A 22,488-nucleotide genomic window follows, 5' to 3' on the forward strand; every position below is an offset into this window, starting at 1 on the left:
GAGGTGAGGGGACCATGCATATATCAGGATTGGGGGGTGAGGGGTACCACACATACCAGGATTGGGGGTGAGGGGTACCACGCATACCAGGATTGGGGGGTGAGGGGTACCACGCATACCAGGATTGGGGGGTGAGGGGTATCACACATACCAGGATTGGGGGTGAGGGGTACCACACAGACCAGGATTGGGGGGTGAGGGGTGCCACACATACCAGGATTGGGGGGTGAGGGGTGCCACGCATACCAGGATTGGGGGGTGAGGGGTGCCACGCATACCAGGATTGGGGGGTGAGGGGTGCCACGCATACCAGGATTGGGGGGTGAGGGGTGCCACGCATACCAGGATTGGGGGGTGAGGGGTGCCACGCATACCAGGATTGGGGGGTGAGGGGTAACACGCATACCAGGATTGGGGGGTGAGGGGACCATGCATACCAGGATTGGGGATGAGGGGTGCCACGCATTCCGGGATTGGGGATGAACGGTGCCACGCATACCGGGATTGGGGGTGAGGAGTGCCACGCATACCGGGATGAGGGGTGCCACACATACCGGGATTGGGGGTGAGGGGTGCCACGCATACCGGGATTGGGAGTGAGGGATAGGGTGCCATGCATACCAGGATGAGGGATACCATACACACCAGGATAGAGATGAGGGGTGCCACGCATACCAGGATTGGGGGTGAGGGGTGCCATGCCTACCAGGATTGGGGGTGAGGGGTGCCACGCATACCACGATTGGGGGTGAGGGGTGCCACGCATACCACGATTGGGGGTGAGGGGTGCCACGCATACCAGGATTGGGGGTGAGGGGTACCACGCATACCAGGATTGGATGGTGGGGACAGGATGGGGGCAGCACAAATACAAGGAGGGGGGCAGCACATACCAGCATGGGAGACCATATACCAATAAAAATGCTCACCACCCGGGCGTAGAACGGGTTCAATAGCTAGTACAGTTATATAGCAGTATATTCAACAGCAATTTTTAAAAGGGCACAAGCCCCAACCCTGATGTAAGCATAAATGAAGAATGATTTAAAACTGCATTCATAGGTCTGATGGTTGTTGCTGGAAACTGCCCTTACAGATTAGCTGAGCTCCTATTATGCAGCGCTTGAGTCCCTATCAGATTGCTGTACACTACATGTGTACAGACTACAAACTGTAGATTGTAAATCAGTACAAACTCAGTAATGCAATTTATTTACAATCATTTTAAAGGGATTGTCTAATGACAATAGGTTTCTCATCCCAGTGGTCACCTGTTATCTGTCACGGCACCCTCTATTAACTCAGGATACAAGGTATTAGGGAGCTAAACAAGGTTTCTAAACTAGGCAACACTTTTAAATTCTGCAAAGAAAATATTTATATGATGTTTATAAGGGCCAAATACACTTAGATAGCAGTTAATTTTGAGGAACAAAAGAGTTTATGTTAAGTAGTGATATGGCTGATATCAGATCACTGGCGTGGGTGTAAGCGAGACAAGTGATACCTGTGAATTGTTCATGCTGGAGGTGAATAGAGTTTCGTCTTTCAATGTGATGTCAAGTTAAGACTCTATCTCCACCCTATCACTAATGGACAATCAGCAAAAAACAGAATTGATTAAAGCCCCTGAACTGCCCCCTTCTATCAGTGTCAGATGCTCCACCACCTCCGGGTCACAGGTGCATCATGTCCACAACTGCGCCAAAGTGTGCCATACTCCACAGGTGTGCGCCAGCTCCCTGCTTCTTTCCCTAAACACCCATTCCTGTGGTCTGGGGACGAGAGAATGTGGTTGGAGATATGAATTCATTTAGAGGGTCTGGTTTGGCAGAGAATGGGAGTATTTTCTTTAACCCTAGAACGCATACCTGGGGCCTCGCAGGCCCGCCCTGTTAATTGTTTTCAATTTTCTGCAAGATTACTTTAGTTAGAATTTTGAAACTCTTGGTATTCCTCAGGTATATAGCGGTTTGTCATTTTTGTTTGAGTTATTCCATGTTATTTGCACACGGGCCTAAAAGGCCCCAGGTATGTGAAAAAGTAGATTTTTATGGTCATGCGTTCTAGGGTTAAATAGTCTGAATTTAGGGGTCTGCGTTCGGCACCGATTTAGGGACTGATCTGAGGTCTGAATTAATTTCAGGGGACTGGTCTAGGGGCTGAATGTAATTAGGGTTCTGATGAATAAATAAACAAATAATGACCAAACCAATCAATCTGCCAATGCCGTGGTTTGCTACATTTCCTTGTCTCTAGATTTCAATCCTGGATCCGCTCCCAGCACTGGGTCTGGTGTACCATTCCAGCTCAGGGCAGTTACTAGGTTTAATTTACAGGGTGTACTGGGTAAATAAAGAAGAACACCCTGAATGCTCCAATTCACCTGAATTTTCGTACCCCTTTGTTTTGCCTTGTCAGCACAATATTTTCCTTCCTGACAATTTGTACCTCGTATGCAGAAGACATTATTGGATGATATGATTGTATTCTGGTTCATTGTATATTTGGATGGTTTCATTAAAGTACAGAGACATTTTCTAGCAAGGTTTGCTGTTCAGTGACTTCCACCATAACTACCTGCTTTTTTTCGAGATGGCTCCATTTCTGGCAATGGGACAGTGTACACTTCTTCTTCTGATGTATTTTCATCTGTTGTAAACAATAGGAAGAATATAGAGTTCATTATAAAATCTGACAGAAATGGCAAATCAAAGAAATACACAAAAAGTGGTTGCAGCAGAAAAACACAAGCACATAGTATACATAGGCATTTCAAATATAACTGCTGTCAAAAATACATTGTATTATAAGGACATAGCTGGGACATATTTGACTTAGGTATTGGATCGGCCCTGGACACCTAAATGATTCTTGGCTCTGGGTGAAGAAATGCCTAGCTACAATTGTGGGGACATGCCAAGTCACCTGATTATCAGACCAGGGGGTTGGATAATAATTCCAGAAAACTGTTCTAATAAAATTGATATCCAGGGTTGGAATAAGCCATGTTAGGCTCAGCAGCCTATGAAATGCTGCTCATAAGGGAAAACAGGAAAAAAAAAACAATAAACCTGAAACAATCTACTTTTAAGTGCAAGCAGATTTGCAGATTAAATACATTTAGCTCTTACCTGGGATGCAATGTGACATTGGCACACGCTCTATCCTGGTGTTATTCCTGCATGCAGTAACTTCCACCTGACATTGGTTCTGATAGAGGACACCATCAGATCCGCACACTGGGTCACCATCATATCCACAGTCTCGGTAGCACATGCAACGTTCAAAATGTTCCTCTTCAGGGCATGGATATCCACTAGAACATGGACCAGTGGGAGTGAAACCTGTAATAAAAATCATAGTCTGCTCACTTTAATTCTGTTGTTACTCGCAGCACAATACCCTATGTGAACTATTTAGAACATGGAGGATTTCCCAAGACGGTAAGTTAGATAGGTTACCGATCACTGGTGGTAAGACCACTGAAATCTCCAGAGCCCCATTTGAATGGGGATGGTCGAGCATGTGCACCATGCATGTAAACCATTCATAGTCTATAGGCTGTTGTTAACTACCTGCTGCAGTCCCATAGACATACCTCCCAACTGTGAAAGTTAGCAAAGAGGAAGACATAATGTGGGATGTGCCATGGTCATTTTTTTTTCTAACCTCGCAGGGTCTTTTAATATGCCCACACAGAAATACTGTTCCTAGTCCAGACCATTAGTGTTTTCACACAGTATGGTACCCTTGCAATGGTCCCCACAGTGCCCCTCACACACAGTATGATGCCCCCACAGCTCCTCCACCCAGTATAATGCATCCACACAAGCATCGCACTTACTTGCAAACTTGCACTGATGACTGAGCTGGTCTCTGCTGTCCAGTCATGTGATATTCTGTAAGAATGTCACTTAATTTGAAAGATACTTGCACAATCTTCAGTCTCTACATAGACAGATTGGGGTATCAGGAATCTGTCGGCTCCCTGCTGTGCATTTCGGTCCAACTGTATTTGTGTCCTGAGGCCACAGATACAGATATAACCCCAACTTCCCGAAACAGCAGGACAGATCCCCAAATTCAGGACTTTTTTTTAATCTGGGACAGCTGAGAGGTATATCTTAGGCTATGTGCCCACAATGCAGAAATGCTCCGGATTTTTCCTGAGCATTTCAGCATCTCCCTGGCAGAAAAAAAGCATGCGGATTGTACATGCGGATTGTACATGCGGATTGTACATGCGCTTTTCCTTCCAGGGACAAGCAGATGTGAAGCGTTCTTCACATGCATTTCCGCATGAGGGTTGTCAAGCGCTTTCACTTGGAAAGTGCTTGACAACTTGGTCACACTATATAAATCCATGCAAACGGCATGGATTTATATAGTGTGACCGAAAGAATGGTAAAAAATAAATATTATACATACCTTCTGATGGCCCCCGGTGTCCTTATCCGATCCGTCCGGTGTCCCCGATGTCTCGCAGTGGTCTAAAAGGACCTTCCATGACATCATTTAGTCATGTGACGAGTAACGCAACCGCCGACGTCATTTTAGACCATCGCGAGCTGCCGGGGTCACCGGATGGATCTCTATGAAGACCGCGAGCCATCAGAAGGTAAGTATAATGTATATTTTTTATTTTTATTCTTTTTTTTTTACAGGTACTATGGTACCCGGGTCTGGAGGAGAGTCTCCTCTTCACCAAACCCGGGTACCATCCGCACATTGAAACGTGTGACAGCTGCTTGCACTTGAAATGTGGCCTTTTAGGCTTGTGGAGGCGGAAGCTGTCCACAACCTTATGGCGGCGGCAGCCGGGTGTCCATACTCGGCCCCCAGCCGCCACTATTTGTCCCGGTGTCGTCTTCGCCTTCCTCAAGCACGGGTCCTACAACATTACCCGTGCCCTCCCCAGTGCACTTACTGGGAAGGACAGCCTAACCACAAACACGTGGACAGGTGAATGTGGCCAGGGACGGTACGGAGCCAGTCCACAGCTTGTTTCACCACAGCCATATTTTTTAGCTTGGTAAAAGAACTGACTTTTGGGAAACCGTATCTACTCCGGCTGTCATTTCTCCGTCACCAGGTTCCACCCATTGTCACACACGACCATGCCTGGCTGTATGTTCAGCGGTAAGAGCCACAGATCAGGCTGCTGTGTTACAGGTTTCAACAACTCTGCAGCAGTGGGCGGTTTGTTACCCAAGCATTAAGCATGTTATCTTCAGCATAGCCTGTTGCCGCTTGGCCAAGGCAGTTTGGCAGTGCTTTCAGCTTGTGACTGATGTGGTCATTTCGGAGATGGAGGCCGAACTGGAGGAGGAGGTGCAGGAGCTGAACAATGTGATTACATTGAGGTTACATTGGTGACTCTGGTTTTATACTAAAGAAAGATCCTACTGTGTTTTTTTTTACATTATTTTTTAAGACAAATGCATTCACCGGGAAATGTAATTTTAACATTTTACAACCTTATCTGGCCATGTGGTGTGTGACACATCATCAGACACATCATGTTTCATTTATGATGGAGGGACTCTGAAAGTCACAAAGCCTATTCTTAAAGGGCCAGAAGTCGGCCCTCACTATTGTTAGAGAGCCATCAGCTGGCTACGCTTTGTTGTTCCCATTATTAACGAGTGGGTCTCCTATACTGTTATTGCGTATCCAGTGACTGCAAGGGCTACCAAAAATTTGGAAGCACTCCAATGCCCCTTGCAAGAGACGTAGGGTTCAGAGAGCCTCCTAAAAACAATGTTCCCATTATTAGGAAGTGGGTCTCCCATAGTGTTTGCCTATGTAGTGAAGCAACGGCTGCCAAAAAATTGGAGGAACTCCAATGCCCCTTGCAAGAGACGTAGATATTTTGATATGGTACATATGGTGGTGATATGGTGGTGGAGGATGAGGAGGACAAGAGCAAATAGACAAAATCAGGAAGAGTATACCCATGTCTGGGTGTGAAGACAGAGGTGGATGGGAATAGAGTTAGACCTCCCCAAAAAAAAGACACTGTATTTGAGTTTATGTTATTCTGCTATCATTCGATGGTGTTGAGAAGTCTGGCCCAATCTAGCCCTTGTTCATTTTTATAAGAGTCAGCCTGTCAGCATTTTCAGTTGACAGGCGGATGTCCCTATTGGTTATAATTTCACCGGTGGCACTAAAAACCAGCTCTGATAAAACGCTGGCGGCAGGGCAGGCCAGGAGCTCCAAGGAATAGAGAGACAGTTCATGCCACGTGTCCAGCTTGGATACCCAATAATTATAAGGCACAGAGGAATCACGGAGGACGTTGGTACGGTCGGCAAAGTACTTCCTCACCATCTTCCGAAACTTTGCACTCCTTGTGAGAGTACTCCCTGCCTCAGGACCTCTGCAATGGGAGGGTCTGAGAAAACTGTTCCAGAACTTTGACAGTGTTCCCCTGCCTCTGCTGGATTGCATTTGTGGCTCTCTCGCCTGTACTCCTTGGTTGTCCAACAAACTGTGACCTCTGCCGCCAGCGTTTTCAAATGGGAATTTTTTCACTAATTCCGCAACAGGGGCCTTCTCGTACTGCCCCATTTTATTAGGCCTGTCCTGCAAAGGAATACGAGACATAAAATTTTCCCTGTAGCGTGGGTCTAGAAGAGTCACCAACCAGTAATGACTGTCACTCAAAATTTGTACAACGCGAGGGTCACGGGAAAGGTAGTGTAAAATAAACTCAGCCATGTGTGCCAGACTGCAAAGAGGCAAGACTTTCGTATCGTCACCAAGAGGTCGACTGACCATGCTCTCCTCCTCCTCCCTGTCTTCAGGCCATCCACGCTGAACAGACGGTATGACAGTTGTGCAGGTAGTACTCTCTATGGCGCAGGAAACTAGCTCCTGTTCTTCCTCCTCCTCCTCCTCTTCCTCATTGTCACCCAATCCACATTGGGATGAGATGAGGCTGGGCTGTGTGTAATCACCCTGTATGGTTCTTTGCTCCATCTCATCGTGCTCCGCCTGCAATGCATCCTCTTTAATTGAGAGCAGAGAGTGTTTCAGAAGACAGAAGTGGGATGGTGACGCTAATTATGGCATCATCGCCGCTCACCATCCTGGTGGAGTCCTCAAAGTTTTGGAGGATGGTTCATATGTCTGACATCCATGTCCACTCCTGAGGTTTTATGTGTGGAGTCTGACCTGAATACCGACGGCCTTGTTGATGATGGTAGTCAACAACTGCCCTCTTCTGCTCACAAATTCTTCCCAACATCTGTAATGTAGAGTTCCAAAGCGTGGGGACATCGCAGATCAGTCGGTGAGCTGGAAGCTGCAAACGCTGCTGAAGCACAGCAAGAGCGGCGGAAGCTGTAGCTGACTTTCTAAAATGGGCACACAGGCGGCGTACTTTGACAAGCAGATCCGACAGATCCGGGTAGGTTTTGAGAAACCGCTGAACCATGAGGTTAAGCACATGGGCCAGGCATGGTACGTGTGTGAGCTCACCTCGCCTCAGAGCCGCCACCAGGTTCCGGCCATTGTCACACACGACCATGCCTGGCTGTAGGTTCAGCGGTGTCAGCCACAGATCAGCCTGCTCTTTCAGAGCTGTCCACAACTCTTCAGCGTTGTGTCACCTAAGCGCATTAGCTTCAGTACAGCCTGTTGGCGCTTAGCCGAGGCAGTGCTGCAGTGCTTCCAGCTTGCGACTGATGTGGTCATTTCAGAGATGGATGCTGAAGAGGAGGAGGAGGAAGAGGTGCAGGAGATGTATGTGGGGGCTATGTTGATTGACCCAGGGCCCGCAATCCTCGGCGTCGGGAGGACATGTTCCATCCTAAGGTCCGACTGGGTCCCGGCTTCCACTATGTTAACCCAGTGTGCCGTCAGCGAGATATACCGTCCCTGCCCACAAGCACTTGTCCACGTGTCCGTGGTTACCGAGGGACGGCCGCAGCAATCAGGTTGCGGAAAGCTTCAGTCTCCACGAGCCTAAAAGGCAACATTTTGAGCGCAAGCATTCGTGTAATGTGTGAATTTAGTAGTGTGGTCTGTGGGGCGTTAGCTGCGTATTTGCGCTTGCGTTCCAAGGACTGGGGTAGGGACAACTGAACGCTGCACCGGGACAAGGACGTGGACGTGCTTGCTGATGGCGCTAGTTGAGCGTGTTCGATGACAGGTGCAGGGCGTTAGGCATCTTGGCATGCGCCATGGACAGGGGATTGGCATGCACGCACAACAGCGGAACAAGCAGTGGTGTCACCCGCAGACACTGTTGCTGTAACCTGGGGTTCGGCCCACTTAGTCGGGAGCTTTGCTGCCATGTGCCTGATCATGCTGGTGGTGGTTAGGCTGTTAGTTTTGCTACCCCTGCTGATGCTGGCCTGGCAGGTGGAGCAAATGGCCTTTTTGGGGTTATCTGCAGAGTCTTTAAAAAACAACCAGACTCGGGAAGACCTAACAGTTGTACTGGCAACTTCCATCGTGTTGATGTTATGGGGAACGGTTGCCCACCTTCTGTCTGCGGCCACCACACTGCTTGTTCTTGCCTGTTGGGGTGCTCTGCCTCCCTCCCCCTGTGTGCTGCTGTCCTCGCTCTCTATGTCACCTTGCCAGGTTGGGTCAGTGACTTCATTGTCCACCACCTCATCTTCCACTTCCGCACCCTGGTCCTCCTCCTGACTTTCTGGCAATTGTGTCTCATCATCATCCACCTCTTGTGACAGTTTCCTACAGTCGCCTTCGTGTGACCGTGGCTGCTCAAAAATTTGGGCATCGCTACATGCGAACTCCTCTTGTCCCGCTTCAAGTGGACTGGGCGAGAGGCCTATAAATGGAAAAGGAACAGCTCTTCAGAGTGTCCAAGTGTGGGATCATTTGTCTCCGGGCACTCGACATGGTGGGAGGAAGGAGGATCAGGGTGAGGAATATGCAGTCCAGACTCATGGCTACTGAGACTTGACTGTGTGGAAGACAGGGTGGTGATAATGGTGGCTAAGTGACTGGAAGCATTATCTGCTATCCAACCAATAACCTTTTCACACTGCTCTGTGTTCAATAGTGGTGTTCTGCGGTCCCCTATTAATTGGGGCAGGAAGGTCAAGCGAGAAGATGTGGGTGTTTGTTGTGGCACAATTTCAGCTTGCCCACAGCCTCGGCCTCTGCATGCACCATCACCATCACATCCACTTGCCCGTCCCTTGTCACGCGCCTTGCCCATTTTAAATGGAGGACAATATTTTCCACGTTCACTACAAATGGCTGGATTTGAACCACAGTGATATGTGATATGTGTGATATGTGTGATGGAAAACCACAGTTTTAAATAGCTGGCCTGTAGGTTACTATTTTTCACAGCGACCTGGTGTCAATAACTTCACTGACACACTGCAACAAAATTTAAATGGATGCGCAGAATTTGCAGGAGAGCGTGTTTGGCATCACTTCTATATTGGTGAGTACCCGTTTGACCCTTATAGCAAAGGTCTTTACATTCTAGATGACCAGTCTGGGACCTCCTTTTTTATATATAATATAATGAAACACATGTTGGTTTTTTTCACAGTATGGATTATACATTTGTGGACTCCCATTGAAAACCGCATCCTGGTAAAAAAAAACTCATCATTGCAGTTACAGAATTTTTGACCATATGTGATATAATATTATTGAGTTACACGGAATCTACAATGGGTACAGAAAGTATTCAGACCCCTTTACATTTTTCACTCTTTGTTTCATTGCAGCCATTTGGTAAATTCTAAAAAGAGATTTTTTTCTCATTATAGTACACTATTGCAAATTTATTAAAAAAGAAAAACTGAAATATCACATGGTCATAAGTATTCAGACCCTTTGCTCAGACACTCATATTTAAGTCACATGCTGTCCATTTCCTTGTGATCCTCCTTGAGATGGTTCTACTCCTTCATTGGAGTCCAGCTGTGTTTACTTAAACTGATAGGACTTGATTTGGAAAGGCACATACCTGTCTATATAAGGGTATGTGCACACGATGCAGAAATGAAGCAGAAAATTTCTGCATCATTTCTGCATCTCCCTGGCAGAAAAAACGCATGCAGATTGTGCATGCGTTTTTCCTGCGGAATACATGCGGATTCACATGCGTTTCCGCATGCAGATTGACAAGCGCTTTCCAAGCGATTTTAGCATCACCTGGAAAGTGCTTGACAACTAGGTCACACTATATAAATCCATGCAAACAGCATGGATATATATAGTGTGACCCGAGAGAGTGTATATACTTACCTCCGATGGCCCGCGCTGTCCTGCTTTACACTCCGTTCTCCCGGCTGCCGGCAACTTTGAATTGAAAGACCTGCCGACGTCAGCGTCACGTGACCCGTCACATGACTCTGACGTCAGCGCAGGTCCTTCAACTCACTGCAAGAAGGAGCGGTGCGCGGGCCGACAGATGGTAAGTATATATATATTTTTTATTTTATTCTTGTTTTACAGCTTTTTTAATGGTACCTGGGTGTGGATGAGACTCTCCACACTCGGGTACCATCCGCACATTAGAACGCGCCAATAAAGCAAGTACAGATGCAGTCTTGCGGAATTGGCGCGTTCTAATGCAAGTCAATGGCGGCAAAAACGCCGCGTTTCCGCAAAATTAATTGACATGCTGCGGATTTTTGAGCGCAGCGTTTACGCTGCGGAAAAATCCGCATCATGGGCACAGCACATGCGGATTTCAATTGGGGAACATTGCTGCCCTTCTACCATGCGTTTTTAATGCGTTTCCGCGGCGTTTACGCAACTGCAAAAACACAGCGGAAACGCATTAAATACGCATCGTGTGAACTCAGCCTAAGACCTCACAGCTCACAGTGCATGTCAGACCAAATGAGAATCATGAGATCAAAGAAACTGCCCAGGGAGCTCAGAGACAGAATTGTGGCAAGGCACAGATCTGGCCAAGGTTACAAAAGAATTTCTGCATTACTCAAGGTTCCTAAGAGCACAGTGGCCTCCATAATCCTTAAATGGAAGAAGTTTAGAACCACCAGAAGTCTTCCTAGACCTGACCGTCCAGCCAAACTGAGCAATCGTGGGAGAAGAGCCTTGGTGAGAGAGGTAAAGAAGAACCCCGAGAACACTGTGGCTGAGCTCCAGAGATGCAGTAGGGAGATTGGAGAAAGTTCCACGAAGTCAACTATCACTGCAGCCCTCCACCAGTCAGGCCTTTATGGCAGAGTGGCCCGACGGAAGCCTCTCCTCAGTGCAAGACATATGAAAGCCCACATAGAGTTTGCTCAAAAACAAATGAAGGACTCCCAGACTATGAGAAATAAGATTCTCTGGTCTGATGAGACAAAGATAGAACATTTTGGTGATAATTCTAAGCGGTATGTGTGGAGAAAACCAGGCACTGCTCATCACCTGCCCAATACAATCCCAACAGTGAAACATGGTGGTGGCAACATCATGCTATAGGGGTGTTTTTCAGGTGCAGGGACAGGACGACTGGTTGCAATTGAAGGAAACATGAATGCGGCCAAGTACAGAGATATCCTGGATGAAAACCTCTTCCAGAGTGCTCTGGACCTCAGACTTGGCGGAATGTTCACCTTCCAACAAGACAATGACCCTAATCACACAGCTAAAATAACAAAGGAGTGGCTTCAGAACAACTATGTGACCATTCTTGACTGGCCCAGCCATAGCCCTGACCTAAACCCAATTGAGCATCTCTGGAGAGACCTGAAAATGGCTGTCCACCAATGTTCGCCATCCAACCTGATGGAACTGGAGAGGATCTGCAAGGAAAAATGGCAAAGGATCCCCAAATCCAGGTGTGAAAAACTGTTGCATCATTCCCAAGAAGACTCATGGCTATACTAGCTCAAAAGGGTGCTTCTACTCAATACTGAGCAAAGGGTCTGGATACTTATGACCATGTGATATTTCAGTTTTTCTTTTTTAATAAATTTGCAAAAATTTCTACTACATTTCTGTTTTTTTTTCAGTCAAGATGGGGTGCAGAGTGTACTTTAATGAGAAAAAAAATGAACTTTTTAGAATTACCAAATGGCTGCAATGAAACAAAGAGTGAAAAATTTAAAGGGGTCTGAATACTTTCCGTACCCACTGTATATAGACTTGTATATTATGTGCACTTGAGTCTTTTTCTTTTGACATGACCACTAGGTCTTATACACTTGCTTTCAATATTCAATTCCAGTTTTCATGTGGAATGTTTAGGTTATAATTTTTGTTTGTTTTTGCATAATGAACTGTGTTGTTATACAACCCCTGGCAAAAATTATGGAATCACCGGGCTCGGAGGATGTTCATTCAGCTATTTAATGTTGTTGAAAAAAAGCAGATCAGAGACATGGCATAAAACGAAAGTCATTTCAAATGGCTTTAAGAAACACTAAAAGAAATCAAGATAAAAAATGTGGTACTCAGTAAGGGTAATTTTTTTCAGATCAAGCAGAGGGAAAAAATTATGGAATCACTCAATTCTGAGGAAAAAATTATGGAATCACCCTGTAAATTTTCATTTTTTCATTTCGAAATCTAAAACCTGCATCAAATTAGATGTGCTCGTTAGTCTGCATCTAAAAAGGAGTGATCACACCTTGGAGAGCTGTTGCACCAAGTGGACTGACATGAATCATGGCTCCAACAGGAGAGACGTCAATTGAAACAAAGGAGAGGATTATCAAACTCTTAAAAGAATGTAAATCATCACGCAATGTTTCAAAAGATGTTCGTTGTTCACAGTCAGCTATATCTAAAATCTGGACCAAATACAAACAACATGGGAAGGTTGTTAAAGGCAAACATACTGGTAGACCAAGGAAGACATCAAAGCGTCAGGACCGGAAACTTAAAGCAATATGTCTCCAAAACAAGAAATGCACAACAAAACAAATGAGGAACGAATGGGAGAAAACTGGAGTCAATGTCTGTGACCGAACTGTAAGAAACAGCCTAAAGGAAATGGGATTTACATACAGAAAAGCTAAACAAAAGCCATCATTAACACCTAAACAGAAAAAAACAAGGTTACAAAAGCAATCGTGGACTGTGGATGACTGGATGAAAGTCATATTCAGTGATGAATCGCGAATCTGCATTTGGCAAGGTGATGATGCTGGAACTTTTGTTTGGTGCAGTTCCAATGAGATTTATAAAGATGACTGCATGAAGAGAACATGCAAATTTCCACAGTCATTGATGATATGGGGCTGCATGTCAGGTAAAGGCACTGGGGAGATGGCTGTCATTACATCTTCAATAAATGCCCAAGTTTACATTGCTATTTTGGACAGTTTTCTTATCCCATCAATTGAAAGGATGTTTGGGGATGATGATATCATTTTTCAAGATGATAATGCATCCTGCCATAGAGCAAAAACTGTGAAAACATTCCTTGAAAGAAGACACATAAGGTCAATGTCATGGCCTGCAAATAGTCCGGATCTCAATCCAATTGAAAATCTTTGGTGGAAGTTGAAGAAAATTGTCCCTGACAAGGCTCCAACCTGCAAAGCTGATCTGGCAACAGCTATCAGAGAAAGTTGGAGCCAGATTGATGAAGAGTACTGTTTGTTACTCATTAAGTACATGCCTCAGAGACTGCAAGCTGTTATTAAAGCCAGAGGTGGTGCAACAAAATACTAGTGATGTATTGGAGTGTTCTTTTGTGTGTTTGCTTTTCATGATTCCATAATTTTTTCCTCAGAATTGAGTGATTCCATAATTTTTTCCTTCTGCTAGGTCTGAAAAAATTACCCTTACTGAGTACCACATTTTTTATCTTGATTTTTTTAGTGTTTCTTAAAGCCCTAAAGTTGCCATTTGAAATGACTTTAGTTTTGTGCCATGTCTGTGATCTGCTTTTTTTCAACAACATTAAACAACTGAATGAACATCCTCCGAGCCTGGTGATTCCATAATTTTTGCCAGGGGTTTTATATTTTTTTGTTATACATGTGTATACTTTTCCCTTTTTCTTTTTAACCTTATAGTTCTGATGAAGGCCTAAACAGGCCGAAACGTTAAAAGGATTATGCAAACCTATATTATTGAATAAAGATTTCTATTTTTTCTTGCAAACATTTTTGGAGTGCCGAGTTCTTAAATCTATCTGGTGTCAATAACTTCACTGACACACTGCAACAAAATTTACATGGATGCCAGAAATGGCTGAATTTCGAGCGAGCTTATATGTGATACTTGTGACGGAAAACCACAGTTTTAAATAGCTGGCCTGTAGGTTACTACTTTTCACAGCGATCTGGTGTCAATAACTTCACTAACACACTGCAATAAAATGTAAATGGAGGCCAATATTTTCCACGTTCACTACAAATTTCCGGATTTTTATCGCTGTAATATGGAAAGAATCTGGCTGTATTCCGCTGTGGCAACAAGCAACTGGAGCAGAAAAACTGTGCTCTCTGGATTGCTTTTTAAGCAAATAATCAGGATTAAGATAAAAAGAATAATTATCCCTGGCCCCTAATACCTGGGGCTATTTGTAGAAATATCTGTAACAACAGCAGCACACAGAACTGGAATGGAACCTCTTGTGCTATATTATACACTGCAGTCTGCCACATACACTGCCTGCCTAGCTCTGATATACAGTTAGGTCCATATATATTTGGACAGAGACAACATTTTTCTAATTTTGGTTCTAGACATTACCACAATGAATTTTAAACAAAACAATTCAGATGTAGTTGAAGTTCAGACATTCAGCTTTCATTTGAGGGTATCCACATTAAAATTGGATGAAGGGTTTAGGAGTTTCAGCTCCTTAACATGTGCCACCCTGTTTTTAAAGGGACCAAAAGTAATTGGACAATTGACTCCAAGGCTATTTCATGGACAGGTGTGGGCAATCCCTTCGTTATGTCATTCTCAATTAAGCAGATACAAGGCCTGGAGTTGATTTGAGGTGTGGTGCTTGCATTTGGAAGGTTTTGCTGTGAAGTAAACATGTGGTCAAAGGAGCTCTCCATGCAGGTGAAACAAGCCATCCTTAAGCTGCAAAAACAGAAAAAACTCATCCGAGAAATTGCTACAATATTAGGAGTGGCAAAATCTACAGTTTGGTACATCCTGAGAAAGAAAGAAAGCACTGGTGAACTCATCAATGCAAAAAGACCTGGGCGCCCACGGAAGACAACAGTGGTGGATGATCGCAGAATAATCTCCATGTTGAAGAGAAACCCCTTCACAACAGCCAACCAAGTGAACAACACTCTCCAGGAGGTAGGCGTATCAATATCCAAATCTACCATAAAGAGAAGACTGCATGAAAGTAAATACAGAGGGTTCACTGCACAGTGCAAGCCACTCACAAGCATCAAGAATAAAAAGGCTAGACTGGACTTTGCTAAAAAAAACATCTAAAAAAGCCAGCACAGTTCTGGAAGAACATTCTTTGGACAGATGAAACCAAGATCAACCTCTACCAGAATGATGGAAAGAGAAAAGTATGGCGAAGGCGTGGTACAGCTCATGATCCAAAGCATACCACATCATCTGTAAAACACGGCGGAGGCAGTGTGATGGCTTGGGCATGCATGGCTGCCAGTGGCACTGGGTCACTAGTGTTTATTGATGATGTGACACAGGACAGAAGCAGCCGAATGAATTCTGATGTATTCAGAGCCATACTGTGTGCTCAGATCTAGCCAAATGCAGCCAAACTGATTGGTCGTCGTTTCATACTACAGATGGACAATGACCCAAAACATAAAGCCAAAACAACCCAGGAGTTTATTAAAGCAAAGAACTGGAATATTCTTGAATGGCCAAGTCAGTCACCTGATCTCAACCCAATTGAGCATGCATTTCACTTGTTAAAGACTAAACTTCAGACAGAAAGGCCCACAAACAAACAGCAACTGAAAACCACCGCAGTGAAGGCCTGGCAGAGCATCAAAAAGGAGGAAACACAGCGTCTGGTGATGTCCATGAGTTCAAGACTTCAGGCAGTCATTGCCAACAAAGGGTTTTCAACCAAGTACTAGAAATGAACATTTTATTTACAATTATTTAATCTGTCCAATTAGTTTTGGTCTCTTTAAAACAGGGTGGCACATGTTAAGGAGCTGAAACTCCTAAACCCTTCATCCAATTTTAATGTGGATGCCCTCAAATGAAAGCTGAAAGTCTGAACTTCAACTGCATCTGAATTGTTTTGTTTAAAATTCATTGTGGTAATGTCTAGAACCAAAATTAGAAAAACGTTGTCTCTGTCCAAATATATATGGACCTAACTGTATATACAGTACAGACCAAAAGTTGGGACACACCTTCTCATTTAAAGATTTTTCTGTATTTTCATGACTTTGAAAATTGTACATTCACACTGAAGGCATCAAAACTATGAATTAACACATGTGGAATTATATACTTAACAAAAAAGTGTGAAACAACTGAAAATATGTCTTATATTCTAGGTTCTTCAAAGTAGCCACCTTTTGCTTTGATGACTGCTTTGCACACTCTTGGCATTCTCTTGATGAGCTTCAAGAGGTAGTCACCGGAAATGGTTTTCACTTCACAGGTGTGCCCTGTCAGGTTTAATAAGTGGGATTTCTTGCCTTATAAATGGGGTTGGGACCATCAGTTGTGTTGTGCAGAAGTCAGGTGGATACACAGCTGATAGTCCTACTGAATAGACTGTTAGAATTTGTATTATGGCAAGAAAAAAGCAGCTAAGTAATGAAATACGAGTGGCCATCATTACTTTGAAAAATGAAGGTCAGTCAGTCCGAAAAATTGGGCAAACTTTGAAAGTGTCCCCAAGTGCAGTTGCAAAAACCATCAAGTGCTACAAAGAAACTGGCTCACATGAAGACCGCCTCAAGAAAGGAAGACCAAGAGTCACCTCGGCTTCTGAGGATAAGTTTATCCGAGTCACCAGCCTCAGAAATCGCAGGTTAACAGTAGCTCAGATTAGAGACCAGGTCAATGCCGCACAGAGTTCTAGCAGCAGACACAGCTCTACAACAACTGTTAAGAGTAGACCTTGTGCAGCAGGCCTTCATGGTAAAATAGCAGCTAGGAAACCACTGCTAAGGACAGGCAAGGAGACTTGTATGGGCTAAAGAACTCAAGGAATGGACATTAGACCAGTGGAAATCTGTGTTTTGGTCTGATGAGTCCAAATTTGAGATCTTTGGTTCCAACCATCGTGTCTTTGTGCGACGCAGAAAAGGTGAATGGATGGACTCTACATGCCTGGTTCCCAACGTGAAGCATGGAAGAGGAGGTGTGATGGTGTGGGGGTGCTTTGCTGGTGACACTGTTGGGGATTTATTCAAAACTGAAGGCATACTGAACCAGCATGGCTACCACAGCATCTTGCAGCGGCATGCTATTCCATCCGGTTTGCGTTTAGTTGGACCATCATTTATTTTTCAACAGGACAATGACCCCAAACACACCTCTAGGCTGTGTAAGGGCTATTTGACCAAGAGGGAGAGTGATGGGGTGCTACGCCAGATGACCTGGCCTCCACAGTCACCAGACCTGAACCCAATCGAGATGGTTTGGGGTGAGCTGGACCGCAGAGTGAAGGCAAAAGGCCAACAAGTGCTAAGCATCTCTGGGAACTCCTTCAAGATTGTTGGAAGTCCATTTTCGGTGACTACCTCTTGAAGCTCATCAAGAGAATGCCAAGAGTGTGCAAAGCAGTCATCAAAGCAAAAGGTGGCTACTTTGAAGAACCTAGAATATAAGACATATTTTCAGTTGTTTCACACTTTTTTGTTAAGTATATAATTCCACATGTGTTAATTCATAGTTTTGATGCCTTCAGTGTGAATGTACAATTTTCAAAGTCATGAAAATACAGAAAAATCTTTAAATGAGAAGGTGTGTCCAAACTTTTGGTCTGTACTGTATATGTTGTTGAATACCTTGACTAACAGGACGTTCAATGGACCCTCTTGCTATATGCACTGCAATCTGCCACATACACTGACTCCTGCCTAACCTGATGACGCTGTGCGGCCAGCCAATCACTGTAATGCCACAACCAACATGGCTAAGGCATTACAGTGTGTGGCAGGCAATCCCTACATGTTCATTGGCTCTCTAAAGGGCGCTAAACATGCAGTGAAGGGACCCGAGCTCCCGCCTGAGCAACCAGGAAATACTCGCAGAGCGCCGAGCATCTCGAGCAGTGAGTACCGAGCAGTGGCGAGCACATTCGCTCATCACTAGTCAAGACGAGTCTTACCAGTCCACTGATTTGTAGAGCTCTCCACTTCATTGCACGTGGTACCATCGCACAGCTCTCGGGACAGTGGGCTATTTTCACTTGAATTGTAGAATCTGGTTGCTTCAAATGCTGTTGAAAGACAATGTACAACAATACATGCACATTATATAATTTCTCTGGTCTTACTGATTAAAACAGTCAAGTGTGAATGCAGCAGAGTTGGTTTAGCTCTCCACAGGTAGAGCTTAGCTCCAGGGCAGTGTAGATGTTGTTGTTATGGAAGTAGCACTCGTGGTGCAGTGTAGTGCAGGGAGTGATGGCGCAGCAGCAATAACTGACAGAGACGGTGGGGTGCAGTCTTCAGGGTTTTACTCACGATTTTCAGACTCCAAGTTACCAGGGCCAGGGTAACTTCCCACATCGTCCTGTGCTCAGTCAGGGAGGGGTTCAGCCAACCCTCAGGTACCTCCGGAGTACATAGCGGGACCCCCTTCTGTGTGTTCCTTCTGGCCGTCTCCCTGCACCTCACACCTAGTGTCCCAATCCAGTGACCACGGACCCTGTCGGGCAACGTCTTCTCTGTCCCCTGGGTCCTCTATGGCTACCTTTTTGGTGAGACAGATGTGGATTGTGGCTGCAGTACCGGAAAAACTACAGCCTCCGGTTTCCTAGTTGAGACTTGAAGAACTCTGCTAGTTTAGGGACCGGTCCTCTCTGTGCGACCTGACCCCTCCACTGCCTGGCAGATTCGGGCGTACGGGTGGCCTCCAGCATTTCCCGTACCCCTGGGGTCCCTTCTACGTTCCTGGAGCCTTTCTCCTGCTCCTCTCCTCCTCAGTCTTGGGCCTCTCTGGCTAGGCCCTCCTCCTGAGCAGAGCTCCTACACCTCTCACTGTCCTCCTCTGACTGAATGGCTTTTCAAGATGGCTTCTCTCTATATACTATACTATGATTTACTTCCTCCACCCACACCCACTACATGGTTCCCCCTCACTTTGGTTCCCCCCACTCCAGCCAGGGACAGGGCTCAGCAGGGAAGCGACGCATCTTGCCCCTCCTGCTGGTCTGGAGTAGTGTAGTGTTGGATGCAGGTGTTAGGGTCCCGGGCAGTACTCCTTCCTTACCTGAGAGTGAGGTACCACACGTCTGGGTGAGATGCAGTACGTCTGATGCCCTGATGACAGTTGCTCCATCCGCTTCCAAGTTGCAGCAACCTTGGCAGTGAGTACTCGGCCTGGAACGTATGCGTCTGGAGCTGGTCCTCGTCTCTCTGCTCCGACACGTTATGACGGGGACCCTAAGCAGTGCCGTGGATTCATAAAGCAGTGCATGCTGCACTATGAAATGTTGGCCCATCAGTTTCCTTCAGATTGGTCTAAAGTAGGATTCCTGATGTCCCACCTAGCAGAAGAGGCCCTAGGTTGGTTCAACCATTTGTGGGAGAAAGGGGATCCTGTGACCTTGGATCTTCAGGCCTTCCTTGTGGCCTTCCGAAAGGTCTTCGTAGAGCTGGGTCATGTGTCTTCTGCTGCATCTTCCCTTCTCAGACTGCATCAGGGATGTCTGTCTATAAGCCAGTATGCTGTCCAGTTCCACACCCTGTCTTCTGAACTAGGCTGGAATGATGAGGCTCTGGTAGCCGCCTGCTGGGAGGGATCGTCCGGAAGGATTAAGGACGAACTGGCTGGTCGAGAAATCCCTGCTACCCTAGATGACCTGATTTCACTTGCAAGCTGGATTGACCTCACGTTTCAGGAACAGTCCAGAGAGTTGACGTGTGAGAGGAAACCGTTGCGTCTGGCTCCTCCCTTCCAGAGACCACTTGCTCCCTAGCCTTTTGATACAGCGGTCTTCTCTGAACCTATGCAAGTAAACCGTGTGAGGCTGACTGAGCAGTAGTAGGAACATGGTCATGCCAAGGGATTGTGCTACTACTGTGGTAGCATGGAACATCTCATCCGTTATTGTCCTTAGAAGTTGGAGAAACTCCAAAGCTTATGGTCTGTAGGAGAGTCTACCCTGGATGAGAGTAATAGCTCTCCAATGTTGATTTTGAATCTATCAGTATCCTATTGAGGCATCCGGTTTGTTGAGACGGCCTACCTTGACTCCGGTTCGACAGGAAATTTCTGTAGTGGATCAGTATCAAATTCCCATCCGACGACTACAGGGTCCCTTGATGGTGTCCTCCGTCGAGGTAAAAGCCCTACCTGAAGTCGTTCGAGCTGTTACTGAGCAGGTGAAGCTTCAGGTAGGAATGCTGCATATGGAGAAGATCGCTTTTTATGTGATGCCTGATCTGTTGCGCCCACTACACCTGGGTCTTCCGTGGCTGCGTACTCGTGAGCCCGTCCTAGACCAGAGGTCTGGTGTGGTGCTTCGTTGGGGACAGTCTTGTCACGAGAGGTGTCTGGTCCCTGTACGTCCACTCCGGTAGCCAGCGATGCCATCTTCTTCGCCAGGTCTGCCGTCTGCTTGTTGATCGTGTGCTGACATCTTCAACAGGAAGGAAGTGAAGACGTTGCCTTCACACAGACCGTACGATGGTTCCATTAACCTGCTTACGGGATCCTCACCCCCTCGAGGATGTATCATCCCAGACCCCGAATTGAAAATGGACGATGAGAAGGTCTGGAGAGAATTCGGCCTCAAAGAGAAATAGGGGTCCATTGGCCTGTTCCTAGGATCCTCATGCCATCAAGGATGTATCATCCCAGATACTGACTTGAAGATTGACCTGGAGTAGGTATCTTCAATTCTTTTCATTAAACAGGTTCTCTCTTCCGCTCCTGTGATCCTGAGGCATGAATGTCTAGTGATCTGGAGAGGATTTGGCCTTGAAGAGAGATCGTGGGAATCCAAGTAGAATATTTGTGACCACGTCTTCTGCAGAGATTTCTTGCGGGCTTGAAGAAGAGGGGGCGTACTATAATGCTAATGCTGACGTCCCTGTATTTTCCCCCTCCCTCTTCCCAGCAGGGACGCTGACATACTCATGCCCCGGCCGCTCTCCGGTGGTACCTGAACTTGAAACCGCCCCGGAAGTACCTGAGCCTGAAGCCGCTCCAGCTGTACCTGAACCAGTACCAGTGTCCATCCTGTCAAGTGTTCCAGGATCCGCACTGTCTGAACCAGCATCAGTATCTAGTCCTGCTTTGAAGTCCGAGCCTGTGTCTGCTATCCTGAACCTTTCTGTTCAGTTTCCGCAGTACCAAGGGACTGCCCTTGGAGTGGTACCTGGTGGTCACCTGCTCCTGAAGCCTAACTCCACCAGCAGGAGCTATAGCAAAAACCAGGTGTCCGCTTAACCACGCCCCTCCAAGGGTAAACCCTGACCGTAGCGCACTGGGTCCACGATCCACGTGCGCGACAACATCACTTCTACCAGTAACAAGAAGTATGAGGTCATCAATGATTTCCTGTTTTGGGGCGTGCTAGTGCATGCTTGACCCAGGCAGCTGTCAGCCTTTTCAACACAAGTGCATTGTCAACTGCACAATGACCAGTCTGAAATTGGATGTTATTGATGAAATCCTCTTTTGAGGATTGTCAATTTGCATTTGCCATTGAGCAGGCGTGGACTAGGCTGACAGCTGCTTGGTTCATGTAGGCTAAAGGTCCGTTTACAGGGACAGACTGGCGGCTTGATAAGACTGCCGACTGGTAAACTTTTAACGATCGGCAGACGTTTAAATACTAGTTTACACAGGCATACCAAAGTAACCAATGTGCACTGAGTGATCTATATTAGATTGTCCTGATTACACAGCATGATGCACCCCTGAGAACGATGATCTTTTATGCTGCACAAAAGGTCATTTCACCTGACGGGTGTTTTCTTGCGCCTTGGGTGATCAGCACCCTGTTTACACAGTAAGATAATCATGAAACAAGTGTTTTTAACAATGCTCCTTCACAACTATTTTGTAGTGTAAGTTACCATTAGAGCTTGCTGTGGAAGTTCTCATTGGGCATATACACTGCTCAAAAAAATAAAGGGAACACTCAAATAACACATCCTAGATCCGAATGAATGAAATATTCTCATTGAATACTTTGTTCTGTACAAAGTTGAATGTGATGACAACAAAATCACACAAAAATCATCAATGGAAATCAAATTTATTAACCAATGGAGGCCTGGATTTGGAGTCACCCCCAAAATTAAAGTGGAAAAACACACTACAGGCTGATCTAACTTTGATGTAATGTCCTTAAAACAAGTCAAAATGAGGCTCAGTATTGTGTGTGGCCTCCACATGCCTGTATGACCTCCCTACAAC

General features: G+C 45.8%; 1 protein-coding gene across 1 annotated transcript in view; it reads right to left on the reverse strand.

Moving 5' to 3' along the window:
* The window catches only part of CPAMD8 (C3 and PZP like alpha-2-macroglobulin domain containing 8), a 265,715-nt gene that overhangs the window by 6,487 nt on the left and 236,740 nt on the right, over positions 1–22,488 (reverse strand). Inside the window, exons 39-41 of the mRNA XM_073656527.1 lie at positions 18,224–18,334; positions 3,135–3,347; positions 2,581–2,652 (exon numbers count right to left, since the gene is read on the reverse strand). Of these exons, the coding sequence (XP_073512628.1) occupies positions 2,581–2,652; positions 3,135–3,347; positions 18,224–18,334 (396 nt within the window). The remainder of the gene's footprint in view (positions 1–2,580; positions 2,653–3,134; positions 3,348–18,223; positions 18,335–22,488) is intronic.

This window comes from Phyllobates terribilis, unplaced genomic scaffold (genome assembly GCF_046119375.1).
Source record: "Phyllobates terribilis strain yellow unplaced genomic scaffold, ASM4611937v1 Scaffold_1__5_contigs__length_1240528914, whole genome shotgun sequence".
Taxonomy (NCBI): Eukaryota; Metazoa; Chordata; class Amphibia; order Anura; family Dendrobatidae; genus Phyllobates; species Phyllobates terribilis.